Source organism: Nothobranchius furzeri, chromosome 12 (assembly GCF_043380555.1).
Source record: "Nothobranchius furzeri strain GRZ-AD chromosome 12, NfurGRZ-RIMD1, whole genome shotgun sequence".
Classification (NCBI taxonomy): domain Eukaryota; kingdom Metazoa; phylum Chordata; class Actinopteri; order Cyprinodontiformes; family Nothobranchiidae; genus Nothobranchius; species Nothobranchius furzeri.
In genome coordinates, this window is record NC_091752.1 from 56080454 (window position 1) to 56100440 (window position 19987).

Here is a 19987-nt window from a genome sequence, read left to right on the forward strand (position 1 = left end):
AACCATATAAAATTACATTTTTTGTGATACTGGAAAAATACATACTGAAATGAAACTACTGATTGAAAACTTTATGACTGTGGTTGTACAATATATGACTCACTAATACACTGCAAACTCCCTTAGAGTGGGGCTTCCAGAGAGAGAGAGAGAGAGAGAGAGAGAGAGAGAGAGAGAGAGAGAGAGAGAGAGAGAGAGAGAGAGAGAGAGAGAGAGAGAGAGAGAAAGAGAGAGAGAGAGAGAGAGAGAGAAGTTCTTGCCTCATTAATGAATTGTTTATTTTTTTCAGTATTTAATTGACAAATTATCCTTTCAAATAATTAATTGATGAGTTACATAATTGTCCATTTAGAATTGTTGAATGGACTGAGTCAAGTTTGGTGCACTTTATATATTTCAAAACATGTTTTTTTTTATTTTAATGATGCATATAAATAATTTAAATGTTAATTTAATGAAATATTTCTATTTTTTCATTACCTCACCCTTGTTTTGACAAAAACGGGACCTTGCTGGATAATATCATGGAGAAACTATTTGTTCACAGTACTTGGCTCAGTGAGGATCTGTGTAAAGGAGGAGATACTCAGAAATCTGTCTGCAGATTGTTACAACCCAGACTGGAAGTGGTGGGCTGTAATAAGAAAGGAGACCAAACAGAGGAGTGGGGGTTCAACAACTGATTTATTTAACAAAAGTAAGGATTTACTAAAGCAAGTTAGTGAACAGAAAATGGCCATCTCAAGGTTTTACTCGGATGTCCCTCAGCAGGGTGCAGCACTGTTGAAGGTCATCTGAATGAAAGCTTGATATGCAGTTTCTTTATGAAATGGACAATTATGTAACTCATCAATTAATTATTTGAAAGGATAATTTGTCAATTAAATACTGAAAAAAATAAACAATTCATTAATGAGGCAAGAACTTTTCTCTCTCTCTCTCTCTCTCTGGAAGCCCCACTCTAAGGGAGTTTGCAGTGTATTAGTGAGTCATATATTGTACAACCACAGTCATAAAGTTTTCAATCAGTAGTTTTATTTCAGTATGTATTTTTCCAGTATCACAAAAAATGTAATTTTATATGGTTAAAACCATCTAGCTTATGTGCACTTTTTAAAACACTGCCCAGCAAACATTCGGACGTTTAATGACAGTTGAACGGTCACAACTGTAAAATACCTGAAATTAAAAAAAATTAACATGACGTCTACTACATTTTCCTTGCCCGGACTCAAACCTGTATCCTCCGGGGCGAGAGTCACCCACTTTCCCAGCTGAGCTATGGCAGCAACTACTGATCATCAGACTTTTTTTATATAGATAGAGGGTAAAGTGCGGGGTGAACTAACCAATCAGAGGACAGACAAGATCTGCCACAGGCCACGCCTCCAGAGTGCCAAAAGCCCTTACAGCCGAGCGAGCAGGAGTCAGAAACCGAGCGCGCAGAGAGGCTGCCGAGCGCGCACAGAGGCTGCCGCGCGCGCACGTTTTCCTCTGCCGTGTGCTCGTTGACAACGCGCGCACGCAGGTTTGTCACTTGTGCACATCCTTGTGCGCTCACAGACACAGTTTGCTCCCTCTCTGTGCACAAATGACCTCTCGCCATGTATATTTTCGCTCGCGAGTCCCGTTCACACGCGCGCGAGTCCCGTTCACACGCGCGCTGTGGACCCAATGCGCGTGCACGGGTTGTGACACGGGTATGACGCGATAGACAGGGAGCATCCCAGGATGCTGGTCGCTGTGATACTTAAAAAAAAAACGTCATTAACAGCTTTCAAACAAACAATCGGACAATTATTTGAAATCATTTTACATTCATTGCTGCTTTGTCTAAAAGTTCTAGAGCATCAACTAATTGTCCTAAAATGGACAACTTTCAGTAGAAAATACATTTGTTCAGAAAAGGCACTTGAGCCTGTTCTCCTGCAGCAACGGATTTTGGGCAATACACTTAACCCAAATCCACATCAGTGCAGACTTGGGTGAAGTGCGGATCAAGGGCGCAAAAGGGGCGTGATCAACTGTGAGTCGAGACACCCTACGTACTTGCACCCCTGGTCGGGATCGTGCATTTGAAGGGCGCAAGAGTGCGAGTATTGGGATTGGGCCTCTGTCTGATCATTGTAAATGTTGATTATTTAAACACATAAAGAGAACAGTCCAGACACAGAAAGCACATGTGAGCAACACTACCCCCTAATCGCCTTGGAAACCAACTTCATTAATTAGTGACCTACTTGACTACAAATGCACACACGTACCTTATATCTGCAGTTTTGGTTACTTTGGCATTGAAAGATCACTCTGGAGTAAATCAACACCGTGAAAAAGAACCACTTCTCACTTTTGTGCTGCAACAGCAAGCAGGCATTTCTTAGCTAAAACAAGGCTAAATGCTTTTAGCTAGGCCTCTTTTATGAAAAGGGAAATGATGCCTGTTTGAAAGTGTGAAGACAAGTCAGTCTGATTATTTGTAGATCTGGAGACACATATTTGTCAAAAGCAGGTGCAGGAGCCCAAGGACCATGTGTCTCTGTTAGCTCTTGTTTAGCAGAACCACCACCAGCAAATGATAAACCAGTTCAGACATAACCCCGTTACTCCTCCAGTAGACGAACTCCATGCATGACATGAAAGTTTACACGTAAACCAGAGGATCGATTCTAACGCAGAAGCCTTCGTCCATGGCTGACATCTGTCTCGTACCTTTTTGGTAGCTTTGGGGCTTCCCTCAGGGCTGTGCCCAGGGCTGTCAGTGGCACTCGGGCTTCTCGGAGGGGTCTGAGGGTTAACATATTTGGCCATGTAGACATTATAGTCCAGCAGCATCTTCTGCTTCGCCCCTCCAGCATGTGAGAGAGGAGCGGAGGTCTCTCTGCGTCGCGGCTGAGACAGCTCCTCCTGGCTTCCCCGGCTGCTGCTCCTGCTGTCAGCCTCCAGGACGCTGGCAGATGCGGCACTGCCACTGCGGCTGTGAGAGGGCAAGAAGGCTGGAAGGAGTGGGGGGAGCAGGGTGAGGAGGACAGAGGGGGTTAGGGGTCGTACAAATTATGCATGAACAAGATCCTAATCAATCCATCATTTCGTACACGAAGCAAGGGTTTGGGCGCCGTGGATAATTAGCATCTCCTTTGTATTCAGTTGTCAGTGAACTGCAGTGCTGAACGTAGTTAGCATAATTGTAGTGCAGGTTAGCGAAGCAGCTTGCTAAGCAAACCATTTGAACAGTAATCCTGTCCACCTTGTACTGCTTTTATCAGTGGACCCACACACTTCCTGTTCCCTTTCATATAAGGTCTCTTCCCCCGGGGCTTATATCCCCATGTGAGAACCGGTGCTATGACATGCTGCCTCTCTGTGCTTGTAATCCTGCTGACCCTTTCACACTCAGCTCACTGGCGGTCCTTAAGCTGAGGTTTATGCACGGATCTGATTGGTTATTCCGCCTGAGCAAATAAACGTGGACGGAAAGGGCGGGCCACATGCTTGTTTGCACCTGAAGCGGTGATTGTGTTTGTAACGCGTCTGAAGCTCACCACACTTGAAGATGCTAGACAGGCTGCCACCTCTCCCCTCTGACTTCACTTGTGATGCTTGAAGAAATCTCCGAAACCACTCTTCCTTTTCCCGACCGGTCCTCCCAAACAAATAGATTGTCAGATCCGCTCTTCCAGAAGCTGGGCGCTTGGCTTCCTCCGCTGAGGCTGAGCCTTCTGGTTTCTCAGCCTTCTCTGTTCGCTCCACCTTCTCTCCCAGCCCAGCAGCTTTGTCTTCTCCAGATTCAGATTTTTCTCCTTGCGCCTTGGACATGAAGTCATCCTGTTTGGCCAGTTCAATGCAGATGGGATACTTCTTGTTCCAAACTCTCTTCCTGGCCAGGCTTTGGGGCATCAAGTAGATCTGCGGGTTCACAAGATCAGCAATACAGAAAAGTTATAAAAGCAAACATGAAATTCAGTTGAATTTATGCCCATTCCACCCAAGTTTTATTTTCTTTCAATTAAAACAAGCGCAGTATTTTAACCTGCCCTTTGTTTTCTAAGAACAACGTGTGTGGTCCTGCCTAACATCCGACTCACTTTTGACTAAACCTTTGAAGAGATATTATGACACTCTCCAAATAAATTAAAAAGTATAAATTATAAATAATTGGTGAACAGTGTCTGCATGCATCCACTCCATAATGCACACCCTTAAAGGTCTTCACAAGGTGAACCGAACCAGACTTTATCCTGCATCCTGGTTTGATCATTGCTCTACAGTTCTTACTTTTGACACTGTTGTGGGATTAATGCAGCATTCTTGTGAAGATTTATTTTTCTGATGCCTTTTCAGTCATGTTTGTAGTTTTTTACACTCTGGACCTGTTCTTGGTGGATTTGCAGTGGTGCCCTGCCTCCATCTAAAAGGCTAGGTTATCCAGAGTTATCCCTGTAGTTATGCTGCTATAGGCCTAGACTGCTGGAGGACATACTGACCACTTTCCACACTCTACTGCTTTCTTCTACAATTTGCTCTTTAACTGTATTATTTCCTGCAATTTCAGCCGTTAATTATTTTTCTAAGTGTTTTTCTCCCCAGAAGAAGCTACAATGATGTTCTGCTGAGCTGTGGTAGCCTCATGGAGGGGGCCATCATCTAGCACACTGTTGCTAACCACTTAAACATTCTCCCTCTTCTGACAATAACATTTTACTTTCTTTGACATTGAATGTGCTACTACTAGATTACCTGTTTAATTATAGATTCACTAGAATAAATACAATAAAGTTTATCTCTCACTAAATAGAATATTTACTAAGAAATCACAATGTAACCATAGAAACACTACTTGGTATATATGTTGTTTGTGTGTGTGTGTGTGTGTGTGTGTGTGTGTGTGGGCTGGTGTTGGTGTGTGCGTGTGTGTGTGTGTGTCTGCTCTGTCTTCTCGATCCCCAGTGAGTCATGGTGGATGGCTGCTTATGCTGAGCCAGGATCCTCTGGAGGTTTCTTCCTGTTAAAAGGGAGTTTTCCTCTCCACTGTCGCTAAATGCTTGCTTAGTATGAGGATTTTTGTAAAGACTCTGACACTAGTCAGTGACTTGATGCAATCTGCTGGGTTCCTTATATAGGAAACCTTATATTGGAATTGACCTGTACTGGAATGTTTATTATGTGAAGTGCCTTGAGATGATTTGTGTCGTGATTTGGCGCTATATAAATAAACTTGAATTGAAATTGAATTGCCATCATTTCCTGTTTTGCTCTGTCGCCTCATCACAATCCATAATAATCATGCACCATGTCCTTATTATGTAATCCCCTCTCCCAGTATACCTAGTCCTCGATTTCTCGGTCAGATCTTCTGTTTCCTGCTGATTAGTGTGTCACTGATCCGTTCCCAGTCCACATTAAACCCTTTTGGACAAAACCAGCCTGCTGAAACCGTGGGTCCACTTCAGCTACTTACCTACATATTTACACATTACACAGGTTTCTTTTTGTTTTGTCCAAACTCTTTAGAAATGTTTTCAAATCTTTTTTTTAAGCTCAAGAAGTTTTTACAACTCAAAGATATATTATTAAAATCAACTTTAGAGGTGTGGAACACTCATTAGCAGTGGTCTAGTTGGAATGAATGCTTTGTGAGTCGTACTTGGGGAAAAAGAGCTCCAGTGTGCCTGTTTCAGGAACTAGAAAACTGCCACATCAAAGGAAACCTTCGAACAACTTTTCTGGACTTTTATTTCCTGATATTTGGACATCTCACCTCTGATTGGCTAACAGCAAAGTAACTCTGATTTGCAATGTTGATGTTTTATCTCCACAAATAACAGTCTGGAGGAGTTCTGCCATGTGGTGGAGTGGCTAATGCTAACAGCTGTTTCCTGGACACAAAAACAACAGACTTCTTAGTTGTGGGTGAGTCCATGAATGTTAAGTGACAGTGTAGCGTAGATCTGTCAGGATTTTCAAATCCTAGAGTTTCACCATCTATTTTCAGAAGCTAACGCAGGAGATGGGTGTAGGAGACTATTTTCATGTTCAGCCTGCATGAAAAACTCAGTGAATGATTATAATCAGAAATAATCTTTAAAAATATTTTTTTGGTGAACCAGACCACTTCAATATATTTTTCAATTTCAAACAAAACAACACACATGCAGGAAAACACCAGGAGTGCTTCCATAACCCTCTCACCCTGCTGTCAGTCAGGTCGTAGATCTTCTGGCTGATGTAAGTGATGTCAGGTTTGGGCTCGTTGTGCGCGGCGCGGCGGGAAATGTTCCGGTTGGGTTTGGACAGACGGAGGACAGAACCTTCCAACCGGACGTAAACAGAGTGGGTCAGGGTGGCGTGGTACATCTCCGGGTCGTAGCTGTGGATCTCATTCATCCAGCCCTGAAAGACAGGCAGGAGGAGAAATCAACGTTTTCCATTGGGTGGTTGAGTTTTAACTTGAATTTGTGGAAGCAGCAAAAATATGAGTTTTCTTGTTTTAAGAGGAGCTCCAGATTCTCAAGATAAATTTCATCTCGTTTCATGTAAACAGAGACTTGCCTTAATTATTTTAGGATTATTTAAAGAGCAAGTCACCCCCAAATCAACTATTTTTTTCTGATAAACTATATAAATGCATGTCTAATTGAGCTGCAGACACGTGTAGTCAATAGTTTTGCACTTTAGTGCATTTTAGGTAAAATTTAAATTTTCTGCCTGAAACTGTCAGTGTTGTGCCGTTGTCAGGTAAAAACTCTTCACTACATTTGAATTTAAATCTGCCACCGCTATTGGCTAAGAGGTATGCTATGATGTAAACTGGTACATTATGATGTCACAATGTCGTGAGTGTGTGTATTTGTTAGTGGCTCCACCCTCTCGGTTTGCTAGGCAACAGCATTTGTTGCATTTTTCAAACATGAAGTGGGAGTGAAGTACGCTTCTTGTAAGGGGTGACTTGCTCTTTAACTCATAAACACACAGAGTTTTTCCACAAAAATGATTAATAAGTGATGAAGAAATTAAAAATGAAAATAAAATCAGAAAAGACAAAGTCTTGTAGTGAATTCGGTGGTCTGGTGTGGCAGCTGGTGCTTCTATGGCGTTAGCAGATGAACAGTCTGTCTGTCTGGTGGGTTTGGTTTTTCACAATCCTTTGGACTGACTACCTGGCCTTCACCCTCACAGAAATAAGACACATGTTTAAAAAATGTGAAATAACAGAACCACTAGTGTGTGAATGGCTGTGTTGTAAAGCACCTTGGGGGGTTGTAGAACACTAGCATTAAGAGCTTTTTCCATTTAAAACATATCTAATAGATGAGGATGTCAAAAACACTGGAGCATAAAAAAAATTTTGAGCAAAACATTAAAAAAAAATCTAATTTAATTTCTTCTAATAAATGAAACTCATCATGTAAATATTTCAAATGACCTGCTAATGTTTTTGAAGAAACTTGTAAAAGATTATGGAACTAATATTATAAATGACCCCACAGTCACACATCGCTACTGTTGACTAAGAAGTCTGATGTGTGTGTTTATCGTGTATATTCATGTATAGGTTTCTTGTGTTTTAAGTGTTTTTTTTTACTCCAAATTCCTTTTTTCCCATTGAAAATTTTATGAATGGAGCACTTTTAATCATACATCATGAAATACTGGAAAAAACACAAAAATGTTGGAAAAACAAGCCCTGATAAAAGCTACATTTGCTCTTAGAGCAGGGGTGTCAAACTCATTTTAGCTCAGGGGCCACACTGAGGGAAATCTAGTCCCAAGTGGGCCGGACCGGTAAATAAAAAAAAAACTTCAGATTGTTTTCTTTGTTTTAATACAATCAATATAAAACAAGGCTGGAGCCTGAGGACAGTGTAGTACAAGTACAACACCTGAAGTGTACTTGAAAATTTGAAAAAAAAATTAAAAAAATCAACAAATAAAAAAACATTCCTTGGTGATTCAAAGAGCTTACAGATCACATGGCTAGATTAGTTTCATGCAGCACTTAAAGTATTTTTGACTCATTTTACTTTACATCTTTTAGCTTTCACCAGCACATCAGTATCAGAAGTCACATCCTGAGTGGCAGCCAACTTCAGGATGTGATTCAAGTTCTTGTGTGAGCCTTGAGCGCAGCTTTGTTTTATTTATACTCGTTACAGAGGAAACTTGCTCACAATGATAAGTTTATTTTCACTCTACATTGTAAAGTATGAAAATAAAGTTTACACAACCATCTCACGGGCCGGATTTAACCCACTTGCGGGCCGGATCCGGCCCGCGGGCCGCATGTTTGACACCCCTGTCTTAGAGCCTTAAATGTGACATGTCATTAGTATGAAATCCCAATGAAATTTGGAAACAGAAACATAAAAACGGCCCAAAACTCCTCAATGAGATTCAAACGGAAAGACAAAAGCAGAGAAGGCAGGAAGAAAAAAGGGCGGTGAGTTTGTCCCTGCTGTTTATCTTCTCGTGCTCGCTGCAGGGTCGCTCATTCCTGAGCACGTATTCCGTTCTGTAAAAGTGCAGAGCTTCTTTTTGGGAGCAGCTGTGCCCTTTAGCCACGAGGCCTCCTGCTGCAGCAGCTCAGTACCTGCACACGTTTATATAACTCCGTCAACGTTTCTCTACTCCGTCTCTGCAACCTTCAGGGCTGAAAGGCATAAAAGTGGTGCAACGTGTAAAAGAAAGGGACAACTGGTGCTAGTGATGAAGAAGAGGTGTCATTTAGCCCCGTGAGTTTACGGTTTACCTGTGAAGAACACGTTGTTTTAAAGTCTCCAACACATTATGGTGTCCAGTTCTAATCTTGGCTTTTGGCTTAAAACTAACTAGAAGGTGGTCGTTTATACAAAACACAGTAAGATGGAGGGGTCATCTAAGGTCACACATGGGCTACCTTCATTCTGGAAGTTCATATCTAATGTTTCTGGACTAAAATAGTTTATTTCCCAGGTTAAATGAGGTCAGTGGTGTCGCTGTCAGAAACAGTCACCGAATCAATACTAGAAAAATGACTGTGTGGCCTTTTTACACTGGAAGCCACAGTCTGACACAACTGTCAGCTCAGAAGGACTCTCTGTTATGACAGCAGAGGCATTTTGCAACCAATGAAGCTAACTATGCTAAAACGCATCAAAATGAAGAAGAAATAAAAACACTAAAGTGTCTTCCGGCATAACAAAGCTGCATTTTCAAACAAGTGAAACGGAGCGGGCGTGTATTTCTGGAGGAGGCTGTGATGCTCGGCGGTACAGTGGGAAGTGTTTTGTGCTCATGTTTCTGTTTATTCACCAACTCCAATCTACACATCCCGTGTTGCGATTCGTCTCACCTTAAATATTTCCGGCTCCTTGACTTCTACCTCAACGTTTTGCTGCGCTCTCCTCCTCCTCACCAGTCTGGTCCCTTGGGAAGAGGACAGCCACAGGACCAGCAAGGCCAGCATGAACCCAGCTACAATCCCATGAACCACAGAACAGACACATGGAGGCACTGGAAGGACTAAATACCAATACACTAACTGTGCTAAGAGGACAAGAACAGTAACAGGAACGTTCTCCACTTCCTCCTCCACCCTCTCGTCCTCTATGTCCAGTTCACTACACAAACCAGTGCTGCCGGTATAGGGCTGCTGTGAAATGGATCGTTCCCCATCTGGTGTCTCTGTGTCAGTGCACAACTCGAAGTCCTCGCTGCAGAGTTCACAGAAGTCCTCGTCCTCCTGTCGGGCGGCGAGAGCCGACATGGAGCAGCGTCCCAGGGTGAGAGACGGAGACTTGTAGAGAACAGGCGACGAGGTCTGATTGAGAGCTGGAGCTAGCGATAGTGAAGGGAAAGAGAAAATAGTTGAGTCGTGACCTTTATCCGTAGGGGTTTCTTCCTCTTCCTCCCCTTCAGTCACTTCCTCCTTGATGCTATAGTTGTTGGCATCTGTGTGTCCATTTACGGCTAATACCCCACTGAGCTCTGACGCACTGGAAGAGAGGGATCTAGCACGATGGGCAGCACTTCCAGCAGCTCCCACACCAGACTCATCCCCCATGATCTTACTGAAAAGCTGCAAGGGGTCTGACATCACTTCTGACAAACGCCTCCTGGTGTCCTCTATCTTGGCCTCCACTTCTTGGACTTTGAAGAAGGACCTCCCATCTGGAGACATAATTGGGGAGGACGGAGCCGTTTTGGAGTCTCCTCCTGCTTGCGTGACAACGATGGGACTGGAGGATAAGCGGGGTTGGGAGAACTGCTTGAACAGCTGCATGTTGCGAGGTGGAGTCCTGTGGGGTGTGTGTACCGGCTGATGCTGAGGATGAAAAGCCCCTTCCTGGTGGTCGGCCTTGGAAGTGTCCGTGGATAGAGACCTAACAAAAGATTTCATTAAGTGTCTGTGTCGTGCATGCGGTGGTGCGGCAGCGGTAACCGCAGGAGCAGTTTCTCGAGAGTCAACATCATTTGACAAAGACCTAACGAGGCTGAGAAAAGGCTTGGAGGATGACAGTGCTCCTGACTTGCACGGTGAAGAGGAGCTGGAGCTTGTTGTTGGGGGTAGGATTGGTCGATCAGACGGCCAGGAGGAGCTGGTTGGAGGGGTGGAGCTCAGGTGGGAGTGGGCAGAGACAGAGGCAGCAGACATAGCACTGGACGGTGGGAGCGGATGGGGGTCAAACAAGGTGGTGGCAGATATGGGCAGTGGGGCAGCTCCAGAGAAGATCTCCACATTGGAAGCTTCAAATGTTAGCTCCTCCTTTGCCTCCAGGCCTTTGGAGACATACAGGTCATCAGGTCCTGTTCCTTGAGGTCCTGCCACACCATCAGGAACAGATTTAGCAGGAGCAGATCCAACAGGTATCCCATAAAGCTCCTCATCGTCATCTTCCTCCTCCTTCCCCAGAGCAGAGAAATGTATGGTGATGGTATCACGGGAGTGGGAGCGCTGCACCTGCAGCTTGGGTCCAGAGGGGTGACGTGGGGGTGGGGTGTCAGCATGCTGGCCCCCTCCTTTTCTGCCGCTGCCCTGAGTGCTCATCATCACCCGGCACAGGGCTCACAGCCTGGAAAAGACAAGGAGACAAAAACAGTTGATGGGAACAGGATCTGTGGAAAAAGTCTTCTACCTCTATTCATGTGAGTCAGCTGGACAGGCAAGTCCGTGTCCCTCGACTTATTAGTCCTGATTATGTAAGCATGACTCTAGCAGGCTGGGCCAGGTCTCTTCCTGTCTTACTCACACACCTCAGTCATTTACATCCCGTTGACGCCATGATTAATGGTTGCTTCAGAACACGCTAGCTTTAAGGAGAGTTCACCGGCTGCTGCTCAAAACAGGAAAGCAACTAGAAGAGGACCTTTTTAGATGGTTTCACGGTTTGCAATTATCTGGTGATGCACTAGTCCTTTATCCAAACATTTTCTGTCTGCTGTAAGGATAGACTAAACACCAACCCAAAGACCACAAAGAGAAAAATACACACTTCCCTTCAGTTCCAACTTCGTATAAACCACATTTGGTTCTTCAAAAACCAAAACCAAAACTGACTTAAATTTAGAAATTCACAAATCAAGAATTAAAGGTCTCATTCACTCGTTTTATTATTATTACTATTATTATTATTATTATTATTATTATTATTATTATTATTAAATAAAATAGCAGAAAACAGCTGAATTTGGGGTCTTAAGTCATTAAAATTCATAATATCCAAACATCTCACCTCTGATTGGCTAATAGCAATGTGACTCTTCCACTGCCAGGGCCTCTGTTTGTTTTTCTTTTTGGTTAAAAAAATGCACTGTGGATGTTTTCTCTCCACAGATACCACAAGAAGGAACATGGTCTGGCATGTTGTTGATTTGCTAATGCTAATGGTTAGCATCTACTAGCTGAGACACGCTCTACTCTCTCCTGGATGATAAATCTTTCTTCCGTGGTTGCAACCCAAGACGGGTGTGTAGCGTCATGAAGGGACTGTTTTCCTTTCTCCTCAGGAAGAACTTATCTCCTTGATTGCTCAAGGCCTTTGATGCCTCTGCATCTAAACTGTTTTAATTAGCTATTTGCCTCCCCCTACAGCTCAAGAGAAGAAAGAAGACCAAGAACTCTTTTCTCTATTAAATAATGATCAAACAACTTTGTTAGTCCAAATAATCGTGTAAAGCTCAATGTTAAATCAATCTGTGAAATGACAATATTAATTACTTGATATTATAATCCTATGACAGTATTTTAATAGGTAATTAAATTTAAACTACACACTAGACTGATCACACGTAATGTTAAAATCACATGACACATTCCTTTGTCTCTCCAATCAGAGCTTTCCTTTCTGACGCGTGGCATAATCTGTGCAGTGTTTATATTTGTGTCCAATTTTGATTCGACCATAAATCAAAACATCTGAATTATAAAACTAACTCCCACGTCATCCTTAACTCAGTTCAAACGTTCTAGAGTTGCGAGCCGGCCACTCGAAACTTTTTAACCACAAAGAACCTTGACCAGCTGGATAATAAAACCTGTTGCAAGCTCCACCTGAAGCAACGCTCCTTCAGAGTAAAAGCTGAACTCACTGACCCTTCAGGGTCCTGCTGATGCTGTCAAACAACTGCCGCTTACCTGGAGGCAATCCCAAGACTAGTCTGTCGTACCGTACGCTGTTTCATCGGCTCAGGTACCAAAAGGGGGGTCTGAGAACCTGGCATTCTGGATCTACAACGAAGGTCTCCGCAAGGGTATGTGGCGTGGCAAGATAACATCTGAATGTGGTTTTTGATACTCCAACTATAGTTTAGAGCAAAACATTCGCTCCCACACAGAACTAACGATTGTCCGGAAACGAGAGTTCTGATAACAACATTCCACATTTACACCATCCATTTTGCCTCATTCACAACTAGATCCATTCATCACATAGAGTGTTTAGAGTTAGAGTTAGCCTTATTTTAAATTGTTTAGAAATAAATCTTCTTAAACTTTAAAACTTGTCTCTCTCTCTTTTGACTCTGGGTTATTACGAAGTGTTACCTAATCCCTGCAATAAAAAGTTCCGATCTTCTGTTTAAATCTTCTGTATTCAAAGATACATCAAATTGATTCCATATTTTCTATGGAATCTCACCTTTGATGGTTTCCTACGTAAGATGTAACTATTGATCCAGTACAGGTGAGTCCATGAAAGTACATTTTTTGGTGTGATGTTTGACCTTTTTTGACCCAGGCGTTTTCTGTGGCTAATGCAGAAAATAGAGGTAGAAGATTTTATGTCCTGCATGTACGTGAAACTCAGCAAACCTTCGTCTTTACCTCATCCACAAGTCGGTTGCAGCTCTCTAAAACTGAGAACTGGGAACATCTAATGATCTGGCACTATTATGAGGTCTGAAGACACAACTGTCTGCTGTGAATTTGGTTTCCACCAAAGTTGCTCTGATTCTTGCAAACGTAACCATTCTTCAAGTCCAACCATTTGAACGAGTGTCTCCTTCATTGAAACTTTCAGCCTCCGTAACTGTGTTGAGTGGCATGACAGTTTATTTTTACATTATATTAAATCCTTCATTAGATCTTGCACTTAAAAATGTTCATTCACTAAAAAAGTAAGAAAAATAAATCACTGCAGTGTTTAAATTAGAGCGACGAAGCATCTGTTGTTTAACTTTACCAGATGAAAAGAAACATTCATCTTGAGTGGTGTAGTGTGTTGAAACAGCATTAACATTCAGATCGTATAGAGTTCATCTAAGGTACGTATGTTCTTACTGTGTCCAGTTTCTAATTCTATTTTTAGTTCATTTTTAAAACACAGAAAAGGCTTTTTTACCTTGCTGACAGTTTCATTTGCCGACTGCAAAACATACTCAGAGCTGACACTGTGGCGTCACTTCCGTCACTTCCGTCACTTCCGTCTCTGTTTATCCGCGGGCAGCAGAGGACGTTGTCGCCCTCTGCTGCCCGCTCTCCCCTCACCAATGATGCAGTCCCATTCACGATCCAACGTGTAAACTCCATCGTCCCTGTTCATGGTCCCACATCCACGTCTCCTTATCTCGATAGCTTCCTTTATCCATCTTTTGTATTTCTGTTGTTCGGTGTTTATGATCCTTGTGTTGTCCCAGTCCATTATATGGTTTTCTCTTGTGTAGTGATCTGTTATGGCTGACTTATTTATTGTACTTTCTGCTTCTTCTTTTGCTGCTCTTGTGTGTTTTCGACTTGTTTGGGATTTTTCGCGGAGGGGGACAGCGTCCTCTGCTGCCTGCGGACAAACGGAGTAGGAAGTGACGCCACCATCAGCGTCAGCTCTGAGGAAGTTTTGTAGTCGGCAAACGAAACTGTCAGCAAGGTAAATAAACCTTTTCTGTGTTTTAAAAATGAACTAAAAATGTATAGAGTTCATCATCCCTGGTTAGCATGACCAGTCATACACACACACACACACACACACACACACACACACACACACACACACACACACACACACACACACGTTAAATAAAGCCTAGGAGGCTTGTAGGCTTTTGGGATGAAGATAAAAATGGCCCATAATGGAGGAAGGAGGGATGGAAGGAAACAACACGGCAGTTAGTTTGTGTGATTGTTGGTGTTTCTCAGAGAGCCTCAGAACCCCCTCGGGGCTCTCTGGTTGGTGCTGCATCTCCAGAGATTGTATTTAGCCTGGAAGAAATAACAGAGCATTTGACTTTCCCTTCAACCCTCCATTCTATCGTGACACAATGGGTTTTCCCTCAGTGTGTGTGTGTGTGTGTGTGCTAGGGGCAGAGCTGATGGAAGGAAGACAAGAAGGGGAAAAACATTCAGAAAATACAACAAAAAGCAGGATGAAAAAGCCACAGGGCACCAGCGGACCTTTCACAGACAAGCTTTTGAAGGAAATTCTCTTAAAGACCAGTGGAATTGCAGGGAGGGAGACAAAAATGAGTAAAAAGAAGGACATGAAAGACAAAGAACCAGACAAATGAGCGGGGAGATGGGAACACGGAGATGGAGGTGGTTGGTTTTAAGCCTGAAGCTTGAAGGACATTTTTAAAAGACTGTGAAGGTCGGCGGGGTGAGCAGAGAGAGCTGGCTCTAAGCTTTCTGTTTAGCAGCCAAAACACAAATGAGACGCATCACCACACTCTGAATCAATGCAAATGAGGTGTCTGATTAATGCTATAAATAAAAAAGGATTTGCATCACAAATCTGAATATCTGAGCAGATTTTGGTTTCATGTTATAATTTTTCTTACAGATCATCTGATTTCATAACAGAGAAATGGTCACTGTTAGTTCTGTCGTCAGCGCTCTACCTTTGTTCTGAAGTGTTAGTAGGATAGAGATGAGAGGAGACGAGACTGGCGCTGAGACAAGACTCATCCAATTAATCAAAGCGAGCAGCGCTACTCTAATCAGCCAGGGCCAGACTCCTCTGACATGGGAGGGGGTTAAAAGCAGAAAGGTAAAATAATGAAATACAAGCATGAACAGACAGGAAAACTGCAGCTGGAGAGAACTGGGAGGTCAAGCACTCAGAAGTCCTGTCTGTCTCCCAAGATCTCATTTGAAAACAAACATCTAAATGTATGCTTCACAACTGGCCACAGACAGGGAAAATAAAACTGGTGCAGAGGAGAGATTTATGGAGCTGCCCTCAGTGGGTTGTGTCTCAGCTCTCAGCTATCCAAATCAAGTCGCTTACCCAGTTTTTCTGAGCGCCGTTGACTGATTTACCACACAACGCTGAGCCTACGAGCATTTGCCTTTACTTTATGTATTTTCTTAATTACACAAGAAGACATTAGTGAGGGGCTGACATCCCAAAAATGTATCATCGTCACAATGTGTGCAGTAACAAGGCCTGAACCCAGGACTAAAACATTATTTCATGGATAAAGCCTCCTGTGGTTTTTGACATCAGGTTTTATCAGCCTAGAGACATCACTTCCTTTAGAGCCCTCCATAATAAGAGCCCCAGGAAAATGTACACGCTTAAAAATGATCTCATGGCATTTTAAGGTCACTGCAATGAGATACCTTTGGTACAGCACTGTGAGCGTAATGCTTGGTGCATCATGTTTTTATCCTGCAGACAACAATCAACCTGTTACATAGTTAGTCGCACCTGGTTCAAGAAGCGGGGGTCTAAAGTAATATTTAGTGTTAGTCTGAGACCTAAATAAGCATCCTGGTCATGGAATGGGCGAGACATGAGCTTCAAGGTGACGACAGAGAGATGAAACAACAGAGACTGAAAATGAATATAAATACAAGGATAGACCAGCTTTCACTCTTAACAGGAGACAAATCAGTGGTATTTTTAGTGTTCTCGCTTACACACACACACACACACACACACACACACACACACACACACACACACACACACACACACACACACACACACTGAGACTAAGTAATGGACCTAGGTGAATGCATAGATTAATATGTTTATCAGCATCACTGGTGTTCATCAGTGCGTCTAATTAAAAGAATGGGCTGCATTTCCCGCCTGTTAACCAAAGACCCACCCATTTCATTTAAAACGCTACCCTTTCAAAAAAAAAAAAAAGTTCAGGTTAGGTTTCTATACCAACAAACACTATTTTGAAAAGTAAATATGGCCGCCACACATGTCACTGGTCATCATGGCTCTAACCACCTCATTGGGAGCCGGATTTTGCCACCTGTCATTGTTCAAAAACACTAAAGTCAGATGAAATGTAACACGACCGTTTGCATATATAACGGATTTAGGCTCGCTAAAGAAAGAGACCTTGATTTAGAAAATTAAAGGATTTTTTTGCTCGGACTGTCATAAAAACACAAGATGAACACGGAGACGAGTGTGTTGTTCACATGTGGGGGGATTGGAGCCCCTTTTATAATAATTACTACTTACCACTTTATTGCAATTCGTATTATTACAAAATCTTGTGCAATTTGTAAATCTTCTGACTCTCAGCTAAGGTGGACTAGCAGGGTGGTCATTACTACTCTAAAGTTTTATAAGTTTTTGTCATAATGACTATTTAAAAGTTTAATTAAAACCAGCCAAGTGGTTCGGGAGTTATTTTACTAACAGACTGACTAAGCTGCTGAAATTAAAGGCAAATATTTAAACAGAGGTGTCAGTCAGCTCATGGCTCACGCTCAAAGACACAAAGACACCACCACCTCCTTCAGCAGCAGCCTTTGGGTGGAAGGTGACCATCAAAACAAAAAAATGGATGAAAAAATAAACAGAAGAGGAATGGAAAGGACAAGATAATGCAGAGGGAGGTACTGACACAGGAAGTGAAATAGAAGAAGACCTCAAAACAAGACGAATTTTCAAAATAAAACAGGGTTTGAAACTGCAAGTGAAAAACAGGGGACATTCCTTAGGCGTTCGTTTGTAATAAGACGGGACTGATCATAAAACCATCCTGGTATTCATGTAAAGGTGTTTAACTATGACAACTACAAGGAAGCTGACACAATACTTGAAACAAGCAGAGACGATCATCATTGCTGGCCGTGGAAACATAAAGGTCACAGAACAGCGAGGGGTTTGTGGTTGTGAAAAAGCAGCACAAGCAGCAGATCTTAAAATAACTCAGAGAAGCTGCATAGGTGCTGGTGTCGTGACACGAGACGTGAATCACAGCAGGAAACTAAAACGGATTAATAAGACTGTGTGACATTTCTTTACTAATATTTGAAATTCAATCTGAAAACAGAGAAGTGCTTCTGACTGATCAGGCAAGCAATTCTTCATCATTTACTCAATAAATTAAAAGAATCTCATAGAATATTCCAAGATAACTATGCTTGAGTTCCCAGAGCTTCAAAAAACCTGTATTTACTGAGCAAAAGTCTCCATTCAATAGTTCTCTTCCAGCAGTGAAAACCTTTTTTTGCAGTAAATGACAGCGACTGACTTGAACTCAGTATCAGTGAGTGATGAGTCAATATTCCTGCTAGAACAGCAACAAGCATAAACACACGAGCGATTCCCGAGCACGCAGGATTCAACGAGCAATTAAAAACACAGCAAGACAGTAAAACTCAAATAAAGCCAAAACAAGGGAGATGAAGAGCAGATCTGCACCGGATCAAACCGGTTTCTCCTCCTCACTAACCCAGAATCTACCATCAGCACGTCAAACATCAAACCTCACCATCAGCCGTGGTTGCCATGCCAACAGGGATGCTTTCATCTAGTCCTGCACTTATCCTTCTGTCCTCTTTTTGTTTGGCAGGGCAACTCCTCCTCGTTATACAACCGTGGTCTCACTGGAGTGTGTGAACTGAAAAATCCTTAACCTTAGACGTAAAAACCCATGCAGAGATGGATGAAAGGAACAGAGAAGAACATGTTTGTGCATCTTTCTAAGAACAAGTTCTCAAAGATGCCAGACGGCCTGATGAATAAACGGACTGTAATCGTGTCTGTCGACTTCAACACGTCTTTACTCAGATATTTCCTTCGACCACTCAGATAGAGCCCGTTGATTTGACTCGAGAGGCACTGAGGTTTCATAGCTGACTTTGCTACATAACAGATTTGTGAGATATTGGTGTCTAAACCGGTTTGACAGTTAAGAACTAAAACCACACCAGCATCCAAAATGTAATTATTAATCTGTGTAAAGACTCCTGATGGTACACAAACAGCTGCGTGGTTTCAGATTAGTTAGCCGAGTAATTACATGACGATCAAAGCACTAGAGAGACGCGGGGGAGGACAGATTAATATTTTAGGATTTCTTTGTTTTCTACAGACATAAAAGGGTTCAGACATTTCAGATCTTTAGAATTTGGTTCTGTGGTAAAATTATGCCCCTTCCTGGGCTGCCACCTTACCGTGGTGGAGGGGTTTGAGTGTCCCAATGATCCCAGGAGCTAAGTTGTCCGAGGCTTTACGCAAACAGGTCCTAGGTGAGGGATCAGACAAAGAGCAGCCCAAAGACCCCTTATGAAGAAAAATATACATGGAAACAGTGTTCCCTCGTCTGGACATGGGTCACCAGGGCCCCCCTCTGGAGCCAGGCAGGGAGGTGGGGCATGTTGGCTGCACCTGGTGGCCGTGCTTTCACCCATGGAGCCCGGCCGGGCACAGCCCAAAGAGAAAACATTGGTCCTCCTTCCCATGGGGTCACCACTCATGGGAGGAGCCAAAGGGGTCGAAGTTCAGTGTGTGAAGGGTGGTGGCCGAAGGTGGGAATGTTGGCGGTCTGATCCTCGGCTACAGAAGCTGGCTTTCAGAGCTTGAGTTGGTGTGCGAGATTGATAATTTCCAACTAGATATAGTCGGACTCACCTCGACGCATGGCTCTGGCTCCGGAAGCAGTTACCTTGAGAGAGGCTGGGCAATCTACTACTCTGGAGTTGCTCCCACTGAGGTGCCGAGCAGGGGTGGGCATACTATTTGTCCCCCCCCATGGTGCCTGTACATTGGGGTTTACGCCAGTGAAGGGGCAGATGGTAGCATCCCTCCGCTAAGTCTGTGGTCTGTGCTTAAGCACCAAACTGCAGCTCGGACTATCCACCCTTTTTGGAGACTTTGGAGGGATTGCTGGAGACCGCTTCTTCTGGTGACCCTTGCTCTGCTGGGGGCTTTAACGCTCACATGGGCAACAACAGTGAGACCTGGAGAGGAACAGTCCCCATGATCTAAATTTGAGTGATGTTTTGTTATTGGACATTTGTGCTCCTCATGGATGTTAAGACATTAAGGTGTCCATATGTGCTCTTGGTACTAGGATACCTTAGACCGCAGCTGGATGATTGACTTTGTTTATCTGATCTGTGGTCGCATGTCTTTAACACTCGGGTGAAGAGAGGGGCGGAGCAGTCAGCTGACCACTACCTGGTGGTGAGTGGGCTCCGATGGTGGAGGAGGATGCCGGTCAGAACTGGCAGGCCCAAACGTATTGTGAGGGTCTGCTGGGAATGTCTGGTGAAGTCTAGTGTCAGAAGGAGCTTCAATTCCTACCTCTGACAGAACTTCCAAAG

The 19987-nt window shown here is 43.2% G+C and overlaps 1 protein-coding gene across 13 annotated transcripts in view; it reads right to left on the reverse strand.

Moving 5' to 3' along the window:
- tex2 (testis expressed 2) overlaps window positions 1-19987 on the reverse strand; it is a 43531-nt gene that overhangs the window by 13421 nt on the left and 10123 nt on the right. For all 13 annotated transcript variants that reach the window (XM_015945659.3, XM_070542729.1, XM_054750561.2 and 10 more), the window contains 4 exons: window positions 9326-11045; window positions 6187-6387; window positions 3540-3903; window positions 2710-2993 (listed from right to left, as the gene is read on the reverse strand). In XM_015945659.3, coding sequence (XP_015801145.3) covers window positions 2710-2993; window positions 3540-3903; window positions 6187-6387; window positions 9326-11023 — 2547 coding nt within the window. In that variant the 5' untranslated portion in view covers window positions 11024-11045. The remainder of the gene's footprint in view (window positions 1-2709; window positions 2994-3539; window positions 3904-6186; window positions 6388-9325; window positions 11046-19987) is intronic.